Source organism: Stegastes partitus, unplaced genomic scaffold, assembly GCF_000690725.1.
Source record: "Stegastes partitus isolate 25-593 unplaced genomic scaffold, Stegastes_partitus-1.0.2 Scaffold11, whole genome shotgun sequence".
Classification (NCBI taxonomy): Eukaryota; Metazoa; Chordata; class Actinopteri; family Pomacentridae; genus Stegastes; species Stegastes partitus.
In genome coordinates this window covers 1,083,947-1,102,408 of record NW_007577742.1, presented here as the reverse complement: position 1 = coordinate 1,102,408, position 18,462 = coordinate 1,083,947, and the positions used below count along the sequence as shown (strand labels likewise).

The following is an 18,462-nucleotide window of genomic DNA, read 5'->3' as shown; positions in this document are numbered from 1 at the left end:
CGCACGGACGCCCACAGAGACCAGAATACCTGAGAAAACCCATAGCAACACCAGAAGTCAAATGTGAAACATAACGAGGAAAAGGGCGATGGTTCATCTGATGCAACGTCTGGGCAAATGTTGCTGCTACACAACCGGGGAGCTTCAGTACATGACAGTACACAACCAGTCCTGAAATAGCCTCTATCCCTCTCCAATGGGGTCACACTGCCCAAAATACTGTACTGTAGGCCAAGCTGTGTTTTTAAAGGTCAACTGTGTGCAGCATAAAACTGTCTATTTTTCATGACAAATCTTTTGGAACATGAAACGCTTCGACCCTTTTAATCCATTAGTATAACAGGATTTAAAAATGCCTTCATGGCGAAAAAGCATCCAAAAATGTAAAATACACATAAATATCTTAATTTTACTATGTGTTGCATTTACATATGTGGCATGTTAATGGGATTTAATGAGACAAACTATCAATAAGACACTTCTCAGCATCCCACGCGGATGCTTGTGCTTATGCTGTGAATGAACTGTAACCTGCACTTGAACTGACAACCCTCCAGAGTCCCTGTAACACGCGGCCCCCCTGCAGACAGCCCGGGTACCGACAGGGCCCGTCCCCCCTCCGCGTCGGGTCACCACCACCTGGCAGACAGCGATGTAGCCTGTCGGTCGAAGGAATCCGAGAGCAGGGAGGTCATGCTCACGCCAGGCTCTCCAGCAATCCCAGGCATGCGCATCTCTCTGTGGGAGTCTGTGTTTGTGTGTCTGTGCTTTTAAGGAACTAGGCCTCCCTTGAAATTTGCGCATCCAGTCATAGGGTGGATATATAAAGAGCAAATCCAATGATATGCTGATTACGGCTGCAGTAATTTGACACTGTGACGATGAAAATATAGCCGTGTTTGGGTGTCCTATTTTAACAGCACGGGAACATCATGTAATTACACAAATTCAGACAATGAAACAGTGTTGAAGGAAACATTTGCTTTTCCTGCTGACGGTTTGTAAGTTAAAACATCAAAACAAACCCCAAAAAATAAAGTAAATTATTAATAAGAGTTGGATTTTTAACTTTTTATGTCACAGACAGAATACACAGAGTTGTAAAGATGTACCTGTCTTTGCAAAATTTATACCCTGATCCCAAATGCAATCAAGTTCAATTAATTGATATTTTTGCTGCCCGAAACATTAAAAATGTACATTTAAGAACTCGGTAGTCGTGCATCATTTTAAAAACAAAGCCCTGGTTACACTGCATTATCTATAGATCTTACTGTCAACAGTTTTAATATGACTTCTTCTTTTGCAGAAAGTAGCTCAGATGAAAACTTCTCATAGCAAGGTCAGCGGATGATCCAGAGTAACTGGGACACTGTTTCTGGTTTGAGCCCTACAAACAAAATCCCAATTTCCTCCCCTGTGTTGAGATGCTGACAGAAATCTCGGATAGCTCAAAACTTCAATATATGAATCATAAACTATCTGCACGCCCAGATATGATGAAATGCTTCATAAGAAATAATATTCAAACATTGCACCTCTTGACCTTATGTGCTTTATTCCGTCCAAATATTTGGGAGGTCGATAAAAGCTGCTGGAAGAGATCTGCTATGTTCTGTCGAAATGTTGAGTAAACAAATTAAAAACCAATCAGCAACTTAAATCAACACTCTTTTCCCTGAGATTCTAAGGTTTGGAGACAAATACAGCACATTTCATCATTTTTAGTTTTTTCCTTTTTCAGATGCGGCGTTGCTACCTTTCTCTTTGTTGACACGATGTTACACCATCACACTTGTATCCTTGTCACCGGGTGAAAGCCTTGCATCTCCAAAATGCAAGCTTTTATGCAGCTTAGAAAAAACAGCCTTGCTTTTTTTTTTAAAAAGGTGCACAGAAATGCATTTTTGGCACAATCCAGAGAGTGTTTAAGGAGATCTCTATTTATATTTTGGAAAATGTGTTTATTTGCTTTCATACTGACTTAGATGATTAATTCTGCTCTCATGTCTATGCATTGATCAAGACCTGAGGCGATAAACTTACCATAAAGACTGGAAACCGAGAGAAACATCTAACCTGCATCACAAAAACGCACTATTTGGCACCATGTCTTTAATCCTTAGACACACAGGGACACAAATTTGTAGTTTTGTAGGCATTTATGTACCGTATCACATGGCTGGAGCAAATTTCCTAGAAATAATTACAGCAATTAATGAATGTCATTTGTATCTTTTCAATCTCTAGAACAGACTGGTTAAGCAAGACACAAAGATGCAAGTGTATTTTTAAAGTTTGGAGAAAGCCAGGCTATTCATCGCCCTCTTCTCCTATTCTTTATCCTAAGATGACCCACTTCCTGCTCCACATTTATACATGCAGACATGAGCGTCACATTGATCCTCAAAAAAAAAAAAAAATGTTGAGCTTTTCTTTAAACCCATCTGAAAACAAGAAAAACGTCCAACAGGTTCAAGACGAAAGGAAACTACAAAGCTCTAAATTAGCTCTGACTACAGTAAGCATCTGCACTTGAGGCACAGCTTCTCATTTTTACTCCTATTTCCATCTAATTATTTGAATAATCACTCAGTGATGTCTCTCTCTCTTCCCTCCTTCTCTCACCTTATTCAAGCCATCTTCAGGATGCTCTCATACAACTGGTTCGCTGTGGTGCAAACTATTAGATTGATGTCTCCCTCTAGCAGTGCAGACAGGTGTTTAGGCAATCTTCTCTCCTCTTTCCTTTCTCTAATTATGTGATGCCATCTGGCAAGGTGAGTAGGCACCACAGTATCTCACCTCCTATTCTGCGTGTGGCTGTTGCATCTCACCAGACATTTCAGACACGCGAAAGCAGCTCGGCGTTCTGTGTTTGCTGTGCCTACGAGCCTGATACCAATAATGAGCAGAGAGAAACTTCAATCTCTGTTCCATTACAACTTTTACAGCTATTTATACTGTCGGTGCTGGCACTCCCTCTCGGCTGCTTTTTCATAATGTGCAAAGCAACATATGTTTTAGTAGTTTGGTTTGTTGATATTCTTGTTGCGTGCCGGAGGATTTTGGGGGCTACAAAACTCCCCTCTAATGTAAAGGATTAAGGGTTTTAATTTTTTTATTTTATTTTATTTTTTTTAATTGCCTTGCAACCTAAAAAAGGAGAAAGAAAAACAATACAGCATTATTCTACCTCTAAATATGTTCCTACTCCTCTATCTTCCTTCTGTGAATCCTTAAGGCTAAATAACTTCCCAAGAAAGCTGGACACTATAGATTTCAGCAAACTTTACTCAAAATTATAAAGTGAACTTTTTGGGAGCTGTTGCAAGTGGCTTGTGAGGATTTACAGCACCAGAATGTTGAGTATAAACAATAGTCCTCATTTACATTTTCTTTTTTTTTTTTTTTTTTACATTAAAAGTATCAGTCCAACCGGGCCAGAAATAACTTGTGTTATCATTCAACCCTCGTGTTTTCTAGCCAACAGATTGCTGAGGTTTTATGTGTCCAAGTTTTGAAATATTCCACTCTGTTTCCACCACAAACAGTGGAGGTGAATGACATTTTACTGTCACTCAGTGCAACTGTGTGGCTCGCTGATGTGTTTACTAATCGTTTTTGGACAATAATAGAGCTTTATGGCACGTCCGGCTATTGACACACAGGTAACAGCTGTTAGCGGCGTCATTTTGTTGCTGCTTTTTGTGTTTTTATTGGATTTGCTGGTCACAAAATATTAAATGCCACCAGCTTTATCCTGCAAATGCTGAAGTACAAAGTGTTTACCAGGAAACAAATCCGTGTCATCACGTAAAAAAGCAGACAGCGACTTTCACCTTGAACCAAACGTTTGTGACATTAACAAGTCACACTTCACCGGGGTTATCTCATTAGGAAACAATTCAGTGTTTTGAAAAGGTGCGTGCACTTCTCATTGGGAGAAGAAAGCAGCGCATGATTGGCCTGATTGCCCTCTTTGTTGAAGAAAAAAAGAAACAAACGGCGCCACCTCTCATTATTTTCAAGTCAATCCCGTTATGTGGTTTTGATTGAGAACGTCAAACTAAAACAAGCACTGATGATGCATTTTGAATGTAATTGGTGTCAAAGATTCATGCTTGGCAGAGAACACAGCGTGACATCTGGATAAACAACAGTCTGGCTGAGCACCAGTTTGTGTTTGTTTGCTGAAGCCAAAAAGATAATTGCCTTAAGAAGAAAATATTCTTACTTTTAATACTGCAATTAGTGGGACTAATTTGTTGTGTTTTATAAATGGGTATTATTTTTTTCACGATATCTGTATCACAGTGGAATCTCAGGGTGGGTACTGATGGATTTAAATATCTATCAGCTTGAATTCTTACATATGAGAGGCTTAAATATTACAGTCAGTAACAATGACGCCCTGCCAAGTGTGCTTGCTAAAACTACTTGCACAGTGTTCCCATCCAATCCAATACTAATTCTGACTTTTGATTTCAAGCGTCCTCACCTGTCTGCATCGCAAACTGTTTGCAAACTTCCTGCCAAGTGTTTGCCATTAAAACCGTCATGTTTCTGGCAGGGAAACTTTGCACACATTATGAACTGACATCCACGTATCAATGTGTAAATAAATTCTAATAATTTATATCATCTGTCAGGTAAACGTAACTCCTCATTCCCTAGAATGTTTCAAAATAAACATAGTCTTTCAGGATTTGGATGCAGAAATATGCAAATGTGCTCCAATTTGGTTTGCAGAGAGCTTTCTCAGAGCTGATGAAGATGAATGGTGTGACATATTAGGTTGACCCGACCATCAGACATGAAAAAAAATACAGATATTTGAACCTATCAGTGCAACAAGTTCTTGTTCCATAAGTCCTCTGAGCTGTTAAACCAACTCTAATAAATGTATTTATATAAGCAATGTGTTTTTCTATAGGTGTCATCTGAAAGGTGCTGGGCGTAGTGATGGAGCCGCAGAGAATCATCACTCGACTCTGGAGTGTCCCTCAGTTTTATGGAGTCTTTTAGCTCAATCCTTTTGTTCTACAGCCTGCAGTTTTACTGTTCTGGTTCAGTCTCACTGCTCTAATCAGTGCTGTTTCCAGACACAGCAGCTGTTTTCAGGGAAAAAGGCTGTAAACACTCACTGTGCACTACCTGCCCTGCACCGCACATCAATCGCTCAAAGACAGCAGCTAGATGGCGAACACAGAGGAGCATTTACCAGCTTAACAGCCTGATATTTTTCTTTTGTGGTCATCAAAACAGTCGAGTGAACAGTGAACCTATTTGCCCCATCACAAGAAAAATTACTGAAAATGAATGCTGATGTTGGATAACAACTTTATGAGGTGAAAAGGTTCGTTTTCAGCTCACAGCCTGTTGTTGCTGCCTCCAAATGTTTACTGCTATTATTATTATGTGTAATTTAGTCAGATAAGAAAAGCTAAATCTGCATCTGTAGCTCAAACCTTCAATCATGTTTGTGAACATGTGACAAATATCATGACAATGTTTGTGTATTTAAAATGCTATGAAGTGATTTTTTTGTTTGCTTTCGTCGAAAAACTTGCAATAGTGGTTTCAAGTCAGAAGTCTAAAAAATTAATGAATAAAACAGAACAGAATAGATTGGATTAGAGAGACTGTTCTTACTGTGGACATCCCCTCTCTGTTTGGTGACCTCCTTCTGGATGCTGTTGTCTACAGGTGTGACCGGTGGCTGAGGCAAGGGAGGTCTGGTGGGAGCTACTGGCCTCGGTGGGATGTACGGTCTGCGTGTGGGCATTGACGGCTTCCTCGTGGGAACAAAGGGCTTTCTGGTGGGAACCGCCGGCTTGCGTGGAGGTGGGGTGACCCTCTTTGGAGGCAGAGGTGGTTTGGTAGTGGTGGTGGTTCTCGTAGTGGTGGTGGTGGTGGTGGTGGTTGGCGATTTGGGAATAACGGGGAAGATCCTCCTTTGAGTCACCGGCGGGCGGACGGTGGTGGTCCTCTTGTGATCCAAGTCTGGGATGTAGTTGTGATGATTTGGAGGCAGTTTGCCTGGTCTCGGAGGGTCAATATTCACCTTAGGAATGGCTGAAATGATAAGAGAATGCAGATGGAGCACAGAAATATGAGCACTTAAGAGCTAATGAGGCACAGAATTGCAGACTAGCTGCGATGATTAGTCTTACTTTTGCAGAGGAGGGCTTTATTTCATCTGTTGAGACTACTCATGTTAACTATTAACTAAATGTTAACATCCTAAAACAAATTGGGTGTCTCAAATCTCACAATTGCACTAGAATCCCACAAGAACCCTTTCACACAGTGGGACTGTTTATGGAAAGAATGAGCGATACCTTCATGGGTTCAACACTTACACATACTGAGTTCAGAGGATTTCTACTGTTGTGAAATCGATATTGCTTTCTAATAGCATCTGTTTATCCATTCATGTGGTCATCCTGATTACAAATTCTTTGTGTACTCATAGCCAGAGGCCTTGCGGCATCAAGCTAAAGCCTCTCTGTGTGTGTGTGGAATGATTTCTGCGCTCAAACAGGCTGCCGTGCCCCTGAGATCACCCTTGCTGATGTCATCAAAGCTGCACCTCCTTGTCTTTTGTTTCTCCACACATTGTTCCACATCAGAAGCAGAGGCATAAACTGGGGGTTTTCGCGTGATGCGGCGGCTTCGCAAGAGTTTTCAGAGTGAGGAATGAGAGTGGACAAAGGTAAGTGGTTTGAACTCAGTTATTGCCTCCTCAGGTTGCAGGCGACTTTGATACGCGATACACAAATAGGATATTGCAACTCGACCCCCAGAGAACTCGCAGCCTTTGGGCAAGCGACAGGGTGAAGTACTTTCATGAGGCCTCCTCTTTTGCTCCGTGGAGTGTTACATTGTGTGTCAGATGATTAAATAACTGTGGAGAATAGATGACTTCTTATCCACTGAGCTGCCGTAAAAAGTGCAGACGCACGGACTAATGAGCTGTGTGTCAGCAAGCAGAATGAGACAAACTACCAGGACAAGAAATATTTCACATTTGAAGATGACTCCTATTTTTGGCCGATTAAAATGGCCAGACGTCAAAAATGGAGTCACTCTGGGAGCATGCGATAAGAGAGCAGGGTGATTTAAGTAATGACTGACAGCCTTTACAAAGACGGGAATTTCAGTCCCCGCTCTTTGCTTGCAAGGCTATTCCTCCCTCTTTCTTGCTTTCCTACCTTCTTAAAAAACACGGGCAAAGAAAACAAAAAATGTGAGGCCCCGTTCCTCTTTGCGAAAGTGAACATCGGGGGCCGGGTTTTTTTTTTTTTTGTTCTCGGTTCTTACGTTTACAGTCGTGGCCCATCCCCCTGTAGCCATCTTTGCATTTGCACTTGTATGAGCCTGGTGTATTGTAGCAGGTGGCGAAGCTGCTGCAGTGGCTCTGACCTAAAGAGCACTCATCCACATCTGAAAGATAATGGAAACAGAACAACATTCAGCTACCGGGTGCAAGTGTAAAAAGCTTCAGACATAACAGTAGAATATCAAAGGCTAATTGCTTCACATCCACTTGAAGGAAAGCTCGAAGTTCATGTCTGGCTGTTAGTGAAAGCATTTAGGTGAATAATAGCCATCTTTCCATGAATGCCGACACAAAATCACTATCAAGGTTGCTCTGCAGAAATTCTGTCTGTGATGGAGAGCTGCACGGTCCTTCAAGCCTTTTAGGGGAAACTGCTACCAAATTCAAAGTCAAAGTTACAACTGTTCAACCTGTTTAAAGGTTTGCGTAAAACTAGATAAATGAATGTGTCTGTGACGTATACTTTGATTTAAGATAATGTAGATTTGTATAGACAACTAATTCAAGTATAAGATTAGATTACATTTTTGGGGTCGTGGTGACTCAGTGGTTAAGGCTTTCGGCTACTGATCATTGGGGGTTCTGACCCCAGCTTCACAACAAGTCGAGATATGAGAAAAGAGAGTTTCCACTTGCATGATCAATAACGCATACAGAATAGAAATAAAAAAAATAAAAAAATAAATATAGTGTATATCACTAAAGTGAATTGTTGAGGCAAAGTTGAATAAGAGGAAATTAAACAACCAACTTAAATTTGTTTTGCAGCAGTTTGGTGCCAGTTCACTAAACCTGACATATCTTCAAGTGTTTTTAGTGTCTGCTTCATTTTCTTAGTTTGTTACAGTTTTAAATTTGATTATATTTGCGATCCAATTAATTAGATTTTGTTTCTTAGCATTTATTGACATGTTGTGATTGACCAAACCCTCTCATAGAGTATTGATTTAACTCTAGTACAGTGATGCTGATTTATGAGCCTCAAACAACTTTGTTTTTTGACTATTTTGATATATTTCTGGTACATGACCTCCCCTGTTGCATTTTTAAATACATTATTTTACTATTTCACTTTGCTTTTGTGGCTATCAGCAGTGGCTGATACATTGAGAGTAGGATCCACTTGTTAGGGGGTGGCTGGCACCAGTGAGATCTTTTACCAAAGTAAAAGTAGCAATATCTATAAATAGGTTAACTACTCTAATAAAAATAGCAGTAGTACAGCATTAAAATTATGCACTATCATAAAAATGTACTTAAAGTATTAAAAGTCCTGCAGAATAGCACCTTTCAGAGTATCATATCATTACCTAAATGATTTTATTGGAGAGGAGTTTGAATTTCACTTATTACATGCATCGTGTATTGTAAGTTAGTCAAATGCTTTGTGTGTAAACTCTTTATCTGCAAAATGACAAATAAAAAAGCTGCCAAATGAATGCTATAAAATGGAATGTTTGTCTCTAAAATGCAGTGGTTTGGAACTACAGAGGAGCATTATGGGAAAATACTCAAGTAAAGTAACTTAATATAACTTAAGTACAGTACTTAATGTACTGTAATGTATGAATGATTAAATGTACTTAGTTGCTTCCAGAACTAGTTGACATTCCTTTTTTAAGGATGGTGTCGCTGAGATTCTGCTCATGTGACATAACTTTTAGAAATTACATTTCCAAAGGGATTGCTGCAACTGTTCATGTAAATTTCTGTCATTTATGCATGTTCGTTTTCTTATCACCTTGCTTCTTCACCCCCGCCCACAGCGCTAAAAATAACTTGGCTAAAAGTCAGAACATTTCGGCACATCTTTGACCTTTGTAAGTTTTATCTGACTCACTGCAGAGACACTGTGTCACTACCTATGCACTGGTATTTCCCGTTGATGTATTGCAGGTCGAACCCTTCGTGGCACTTGCAGATGTAGCTCCCAAAGGTGTTGATGCATTTCCTGAACCTGGGACACACCGCTATCCCTGCTGCACACTCATCCACATCTGCAAGAGAGAAAAAAAAGATACAGATTGTCACAAAAAAAGACAAGATTCAAATTAATTAAAGTGATGCATTCACCAGTCTTTCACAGAAAGAAGCCGCCTATTAGCATTGTTTGCATGCAGTATACAATGCATTCAAAACAAAACAATGCCTTAAAAAAAGACAGAATAAAAAGGCCAACTTAATCCACAACTAAACACACATTGCTATTCATACCGGAAGACTTCTTCACCTTCCCTGGTTAGTATTCATTTATGAACAAAGCATATTATGTATTCTGTTCGGTGAGCACAATACAATGCACACTACCTTGTTTCATTATTTAAAGCCTATTCTAAGTGTCTCTGTTGATCACCTTTGCAGGCATGTGGGCATTAATATTTAGACACCGAGCGACTCAAAGCATTTGCCTTAAATCATTAATTTATTTGTGGCATAATGCAGCTGAGGCGCTGTGGTGCTGCAGGGACTGCTGTTTAAAAGGACCTTAAAAATAGTGAGACACCTGCACCAGCTGGGAAAACAAGGGAGTGAAGTCGGTGGGCAGAGCTCCCTCATCCCCTCAACAACTACTGCTGAGGTTCTCATCAGCAAAGGGCCTTAATCCCAAACTGCTTCAGTGGAGCTCCTTAATGGCCAGTAGTTGGAGGCTGTGGCTGCATTACGCTGCTACAGTCAGGACAGCAGCGGATTATTATGGTTCAAATAACATACACATGCATAAATACAGCCACTGTGTCTTTACACCAACTCTAACATTGCTTTAGAAGGGTTTGCCTTTATCAGTACATCTGGATTTGATGCCAGCTCAGAGTTTTTCTTCCAAAGTGGCGAATTGTCAGACATCAGCTTTAACCCCATATTCACAGTTACATAAAACATCTGAAACTGTGCCGTACAGTACTTGACAACTTGTCTGATGCATTAAGCAATTTCAGTGAGAGCCAGCAAATTATGAAGCTGTCTAATCCCGAGCTTTTCCAGCACAGAAACACCAGTGCACTTTGGCTTTAATCAGAGGGTTTTGTTGCAGTTCTGTCACACAGCAAAAACAAGTCAATACCTCCTTTCGAACGGATCACAAGACATCCCTGTTAAGGGATTCCTGGCCTAATCCACTTTTAGTAAACAAATAACGTAGCACGTGCAGGGTTTCTTTAAATAGCTATTATTTAAAAAAAGACTGAAACTTGGGAAAACGTCAGTGAACTGCTCACAGCTCACAACTTTGGACTGAAAAGCAACAATTTTTCACTTTTACTTCAATTTTAAACTGACGAATAAAAAGTAATTATCAGATTTCTAAACAAAAACAAAAAAAGTGAGGTGAGGACACATCATCAACAACAAGCAACAAGTCTAGGGGTGAAAATTATAAAAAAAAATATTGCAGATGACAAATACAGACAAATGCTGATACTGACTTACTGAAAACTCTTTTAACACCACCACTGTCTGGGGCCACCTTACTGTATTATTTTCTAATATACCTCTTCAAGCAACAGCAGAATATCCTTCAAGTTTATGTTATTTAATTTCTATTAATTTATTGTTTGCTTAAACTGTGTATTATGAAAGTATTTATTAATTATTGTTTTACATGTTCAATAACACTGGAGCTAATATATTTACATTTATACAGCAAATCACCTAATTAATATTACACAATGCTATTTTTTTAAAAGAGCATTTAACTTTGGGGAAAAATGTGGGTTAATCCTTGTTCTTCATTGACTGTCCCTCTTCTGAGCACACATGATTAAACATATTATCACTTAATAGCAGCTCATAACGCTTAATTATTAAGATATGGTCACAATACGTTTTGTTCAACTGAATCCTTCTTTACACTCAGGCATAAAAAATATGTGACGTCAGCTCTCTAAAGTGGATTTCACGTAAATATTGATCACAGCTTTTACACTCTGTAAACAGTGCATGAGCGCAAACTTATAGTTTGTATTGGCAGTGTGTTAATGTACTAAACAGAGTGATAAAACAGCCAGTCTGTATTTTTATTGGCAGACTGAGGACATCCTCCAAGTCAGAGTTGAACAAAGAGAAACTCTGACCTGTGAGTCCATCGGAGCAAAACAGTTTTAAATTTATTCACCCTGTGGGGTTCAGTAGAAGTGAAAGGGGGATGGAACAAACATTTGCTGGCTGGAAATACGATCTGACTATATATTCACATTTCAAAAACAGCTTTAAACACTTCAAATGTCTTATTCTTTACATTTAGCAAAAGATATTTACTGTCAAGTTGGAAAATTTAGGCTCAGCCTACTTATAAAGCCACAACAAGGCACATTTCACAGCGTCATTAGGTAAAAACAGTGCTGCATCATTTGTGCCAAACCCAAGCTCTGGCTACTCAAAGGAATCACCTCCATAGATGTGATTATTAGGCCTCCATAAAAATCTCCATAAGACATCTGCATCAAGAGGCGTCTGGAAACATTCCATTAAACTGTTGTAACACCTGTGGCAGGCAACCTTTTGTCCACTCCTCCATCATTCTTCATGATTGATGTCCATCCTGTTTTAGAAATCCGCCCTCCATTAGCCACCCAGCACTTAAGTGGGACGATAAGGCAGCGGAACAGGAACAGGCCGGACGGGAACAGCCTGTGTTTAAAACCTTACACAGGTTAACTGCCTCAGCTGCCGCTCCTTCATATGTTAAGTTCCCCATTGGAGGAGCAGTGCCACATAAAACTGGTAATGAAAGCAGGACAGGAGGACGGTGGAGGGGTGGGCTTCCCCCCGATCGCATTTCTGCTGTAGAAGCTGAAGGAGGTCTGTAATAAACTCCCCATTTAGTTGAAAACCACTGATGAATTGTTGGGGTCTTTGATGAAAGCAAATAAAAAAGATGTATTGGTAAATATTTTGGATGAATTCAACTTGGATGCTTGGCTTGCAACGGAGGATTTGTTCGAGTTCCCAATTTCCATTTTTGCTGCCAAGGTTTTTCCTGCCTTTGCCAAGACAGTTGCATCCGATTGTCACTTAGCAAATTTGAAGGGTGAGAAAGACACATTTGAAAAATCTTGCTTGTGATGCTTTCACAGGAGTCGCTCGTGGACGAGAGCGGCAACATACGGCTTGGTTTTCAGGCCTGTGGAGATATATTAAGACTGGGACATACCCACGCAGGTTCTTCCATCTGGAGCCAGCTGCAGCCCGGGCGATGGACACTGACATCGGACCTCTCCTTTCAGCACCTCACAGCCATACTGGCAGTTGGCCATGCCACAAGTGCGAGCGTCTGATGGATGCAGAAGAAACACAGCACATATTAACACGTGCTGGTGCCACAAGGGACTACAAAGGGGGAACAGTTAATGCTGCTCTCACCCACACTTTCTCTCCTCACATCCACACGCACAATCCGTACCCTCCAGCCAATTTGTAAGAGCCAGGCCACTCGCCTGCCTTTTCTGATATTAGCCAGCTTGACCCTGGGGTGCAGACAACAGAACAGCACACACTCTCCCATTATTAGATTCCTCTGCTGTGCAGTTGCTATGTGCTCACACCTTAGCTCAAGCAATCTTCTCTTGCCCACTTTTATCCTTTCTTACACCCAAAGACTGATAATCCATCTCCACCGTATCGAGGCACCAGTGTGCAGCGCCACTGTTGTGGAGCCGTGCTGAGCAGATCAAGGCCCCTCCAAAATAATAATATAATAGAACAGATTTTGTTCAGCCTCTCTTGATAACTTTGGACCCTAAAAAGGAAATTAAAAGTGAGGCTCACGCTGCTGCTGCTACTACAGCTACAGCAGGCACCCTGGAGTACAGTTTGATGACTGAGGCAGGCCCGGCTGATTAAATGCTACAGTGATCTATTGATCATAGCTGTAGCAGGGGAGAAAAGAGGAGCAGCAAGGTGTTTAACGCTATCATTCTATCATTACACAACAACTCCGAGAATAATTTTAGATTGCCTCAAGTGGTGAGCAATTCAGACTTTAAAAGGCGCCGAATGAATTTTCTTCTGATATAAAAGAACTAATTAAAATTGGGTACCAGGAGTCAAGTGGAAACGTGTGGAGAAAATAGTTATCAGGTGGGGAACAAAATTTACAGGGAGACATGTACGGGCATCAGCTTGCATTCTGTGGAACACCTCAGGGCAGCCAATAAGAAGTGCACATTCACTGGAGGGTCTACAGATTGTGTTTCTTTCATATTTTTCATTTTAAGGCCTCGCAGGGTTCTTCGCAGGGGTTCTTCACACTGTAGAGCTGCTGTAATGAAGCAGATCAACGTGGGGCTTTAATCAAAACAGTCTATCAAAGGATTGTGAGGCTGCTGTCAAAGGTATTCACATGAGTGGGAAAATGTATTTCATAATAGAGAGCATATGTCATCAGCGTTGCCTTGTGTTGGAACTCAGATGAATGCATCTTTGTAGTGAGGTGAAGAGTGCTTCATAGGAGCACATACAGGCTCCACAGCAGGAGAGGGATGAGGGAGAAAACACAAAGGGAATTAAAATATCCACATTTCAGACTACAGTGTGTTCAATCACATGGATGTAGATGTGTGCATGAGAAACAGACTCACTTCCACAGGTCCCGTCAGGCATCAGCATGTAGCCGTTTAGGCAGTAGCACTTGTAACTCCCGTACGTGTTCATGCACCTGTGTTTACAGGGCCGCGGCTTCAGCCCACACTCGTTCAGGTCTGCAGACAGAGAGGGACGACATAAGTGGACTGGAGGAGAGACGGAGAGGCCCTCCTATGCAGAGCTGAAATTAGTCAGAGGGCAAAGGTGGAGAGGTCAATCACGTCAAACCTCACCCATCCATTTACGTGCAAGTTTGAGGTGTCTACCTGTCTACGTGTGTGTTGATGTGTGTGTTTTGGAAGGGGGGTGGGGGGGTTGTCGCCATGCTCTGACAGGCCCAGAACTGCCCTCTTTGATGATTTACCAGGAAGAGGGTGTCAACTGTCAGGCTTACTACCACCTGCACGTGATAAAAGATGCTATTATACCCTCTGACTCATCTTGACTTCACGAGGCTGCAGCTTCGCCATCCAGCTCCCGTTGACAGTTATGTATAATTCCAGTGTTTTTATGCAGACATAAAAGTGGGGAGATCTCACCCACAACAGCCCATAAAAATCTTATTATAAAGTGATGCTGTCTGAGTTCAGAGCAGGAAGGGGCTCCTGGGAGAAAAAGAATATGCCCTGAGCTCAACACCTGTCAAATGCTTATGCAAATTCACATTATACTTTGCTTAGAACAGAGATTTTGACTAGTCAAACACTGGTGGAACTAATAACATTATTAATGCCAGAATTCCATTATGTGTTTTAGCAGCAGAGCCCTGGTGTTGTGTCTGCTGCCTCACTGGGATTACTTACTGACAGCCAGAGCCGTGATTAATGTCATTAGCTAAACCTCTGCACTTACTGCTATGACAAGTGCCATCTATGCGAAAAGTTTATAGTGGCAAATTTAAATAAATACATTTACATACATTTTCACATGAAAAGCAAAGGCGTAACTAATAAAAACAAAAACATCTGCTTTCCATTCGAGTGTTTTAGAATCAGGGATGTGTCGAAACGAGCGTCCTTCAAAGATAAAAGCTTATAGTTTGCTGGGTTAAATGAATAAAATGAATGTGTTTATTCCTCACTGTATAGCAGTAACATGACATTCAAACTGTGGTGAAATTTATCTCTCTAAGCCCTTTTTTCATGACAGATATTTTGACAGGTAACTGCATGCGAGGCAAAGAATTAACCCATAAATTAAATAACGCCTGCATTCCATTTTCAGTTTCTGGGCTGTGATGTTAAGCACGCCGGCTCACTGGCACACCTGAATGGAGCAGAAGTATCATTAAGTGCATTTCCATCTATCTGTTTTTATGCTTTTTTTTTTTCAATTTGTGTATTTCAAAAAAAGATTTTGTGCTGAAGTGAGGGGGAAGCTTGTCCACTCAGGGCTTCTGCTCAACTGAAAGCATTAAAAAAATTAGTGGCACATGAAAGTGTCAAATCTTTGAGAAGCGATTCCTCCTAAAATCTAATACATGAAACACACAGAAGCATTGCAGCCTCTTCTTCCACAATTTCTTAATGCCTGCAGACTGGAGAATTAGAGCCACCGACAGTACTTCGTTAGACCGCTGCTTTTTGCGTTAGGTCAAATGTCTACTGCATGAAACATCTCTTGGGTTATCTCGTTGCTTTCATAGCGGCAGTGGGAAGCAATGAACTTACTCCCATCACTGTCATTCACATTTGCTTTTGTGTATTTGGACAATCTGAGGGCACTCAATCATTTATATGAGCTGTTTCTGATTCTTCCTGCACTCATACTTAAAGAAAAAGGCTTTTATAGAGTCGAATGCAGTTATGCAGTTCTGAGGCAGAGAGAAATGCTTTTCATTTCAGTTTGCTTTAAACCACTTTTTTTCTCTCTCTCCTAAAGCAATTTTTAAGATGAAGCTTTCTCATAAAGAAAATAGTGTCACTGTTCCTGCAGAACATCAGTGAATTGAAGAGGGGCTGGATGGTAAAACATGTTCATACTGAACTGCTTAGATTAAATTCTTATTTTTACTTGGTTTTATTTAAATTTAGGTTAAGTAAAAGTAGTTCTTCTTTCGTTGGATATTCTGGCTTTCTATATGCAACTGTGGTGTTGGGTTAATGTCATGGCAGTGCAATAAGTGTCTCAAAGTGTAAGACATCATATTTACTCGTGAAAATTATCACTTGTTCGTCTAAACTTGAATAACTAGGAAATTTCACTTAGAAAAAATGTTGTATAATTTGCAGGACAATTGTTTTAGTTGGATGTATTTCCTTTAACAATAAAGTTCATTCAGCTTAATTTTACTGGATGCTTGATATTTTATTTTTTATTTTATTTTTTAAAATTAAACAAGGTTATGAAAGGCTGAAAGAATTTCAGGTCACTGTTTTCATTTCAACATTACTCATACAGACTATTTGCCCTGTCTTGTCCATAATAATAAGCAGTCCATAGCAAGTATGTGCACAGGGCTTAAAGACTTATGAATGCTGATTGAGACAATGCATATGGCTATGAGGAAATATCCAACTTGGCAGGAATCACATATTTTTTTCTATATATTATCCAAAACTCCCGCTCTTTCACCTGAATGTAGGGTCTGTTGGGAGAACCAGACACAGAAGGGAAAAATCCAACTTGAAACCACGCAGGAATGCATCACACTGGGATGACTCCAAAGAAATATAAATAACCTAAACTATGAATATGACTGTGTGTTTCTGTGATACAGTAGAACCATCACAAATAGACTTCAGCTCACTGTACAGCACATGATGGGTCATCTTGGCCTACCGCACTTTAAATGGTGCCACGTTTAGCTCTATGGACATACGCAGGGCACATTCTCTGCGAGCCGCATACCGCCTCCATTTAACAGATACCATAGATTAATTTGGATGAATGATGGAGCAGATGTTCAGTTTGTACATCCACAGACCTCATCTTCTATTAATGGATCTTCTGATCTGCTAAACCCAAGTTGGCTGAGTGATCAGTGGATGTGACAGGAATCTGGACCAACTGCCTGCATGTTTAACCTTCCAGACTTCAAGTCAACTTCCATGTAAACTCTTTGCGGTGTGTGGTGGTCAGTTTGTGAATGCAGTTGTTACATTGGGGAACTGTATAAAACATTTATAGCACTACTTTCACTGACTAGCAAGGATAGCGAGATATTTGACTGTTTTACAACAAAAAAAAAGTTTTTATTTTATTACAATGTCTACATGTGTTAGGAAAGCTAAATATTATTTGCTTTAAGGTTTGAAATTATGATCTAAATTAATCAGAAGGTATAAAATACACAGAATTAATATGGAATAGAAATATTGCTGAAACTTTTTTAAGAGCAAACAGGAACTCATGTTCAAGGCAACCCAATGCCGTTTCTCCTAAAACAAAAAGAGGTTCTTTAAGCAGGCAGTAAGCTGCACATAGATGCCAATATGAATATTAATATTGCAATTCACTCACATAAGTCTTGTTGCAATTCAATTTAGACTGTGTTTGTGCTACTGCTTGTTGGGCCACTTCTTAGTCTTTTTGAAAACCTATTAAAAATGACACTATTTCTAGACTGAAGTGACTCTAAATTCCTTATTAAACCAAAGTAAGTCAAAATTATTCGTCCTGTCGCGCCCTGTTCATTTTCACAGTTGCAGCCAAAACCCTGCAACTGTCCACAACATTCACACCTGCACACACACACACACACACACACACACACACACACACACACAATTGCACACACATATGCACATGCTCATCTTGACTCGTCACTTTTTTTTTAATTAGCCTTGTCGGTCCTGTTTTCCTCCTTGGTTTTTCGCAGTAAACAACTGGCATTCTCATTACTGCGATTACAGAAAACCATAGCAACACTGTCCATCGTCAGCGTGGCAGAGAAACAGGTCTCTGCTTGCCCGTCGTGCTGAAAAACAGCTTAAAAATGTAAATGAGGGATTATTGAAATGGTCACATTCTCAGACAGGGGAAGCTCCGTGAGCATCAGCACAAGCCAGACACAAGACACAGCCAGGCTCTCATCTACGAAGAAAAAACGGGGTGGAGAGAGAGGACAGACGAGACGCAGCGGACACAGAAGGATGGAAAACTGAGAGATAACGGACAGATATGACCACCAAGTGACAGTTCGACATGGCCTCGGGACTGCAGAAACTTATGTGATAGCAGAGGTGGAAAGCCCCTCTGGGGAGTTCACTGTACGGTAAATGAACAACTAAGACACATCTGAAGTGATGCAAAGTGGAGTGGTTTACTGGGTCAGCTCCACTGAGGTATGCTATGCTACATTCCCGACACGCCTCTATCACTGACAGAGAGATTAGCAGCAGGCCCTTTCTTGGGGATATGCTTTTCTATAAAGAAGATAACACTGGTTAGAACTCCGGGCCTTGTTCTAGCAGCGTCGGCGGACTGCAGCGTCCATGTCGATGATGGTTTTGAAAAGAAGGAGGAGCTCCTTGTTCCAGGTGCTCAAAAAAGACTAGAGAGGAAAATGAGATAAAAAGGAAGGGGACAGGGCAATA

At 40.6% G+C, this 18,462-nt stretch overlaps 1 protein-coding gene across 4 annotated transcripts in view; it reads right to left on the bottom strand.

The window, feature by feature from the left end:
- Positions 1 to 18,462, bottom strand: part of npnta (nephronectin a) — a 50,143-nt gene that overhangs the window by 5,784 nt on the left and 25,897 nt on the right. For all 4 annotated transcript variants that reach the window (XM_008287198.1, XM_008287211.1, XM_008287204.1 and 1 more), the window contains 5 exons: positions 13,921 to 14,040; positions 12,495 to 12,614; positions 9,208 to 9,342; positions 7,327 to 7,449; positions 5,656 to 6,078 (listed from right to left, as the gene is read on the bottom strand). In XM_008287198.1, coding sequence (XP_008285420.1) covers positions 5,656 to 6,078; positions 7,327 to 7,449; positions 9,208 to 9,342; positions 12,495 to 12,614; positions 13,921 to 14,040 — 921 coding nt within the window. The remainder of the gene's footprint in view (positions 1 to 5,655; positions 6,079 to 7,326; positions 7,450 to 9,207; positions 9,343 to 12,494; positions 12,615 to 13,920; positions 14,041 to 18,462) is intronic.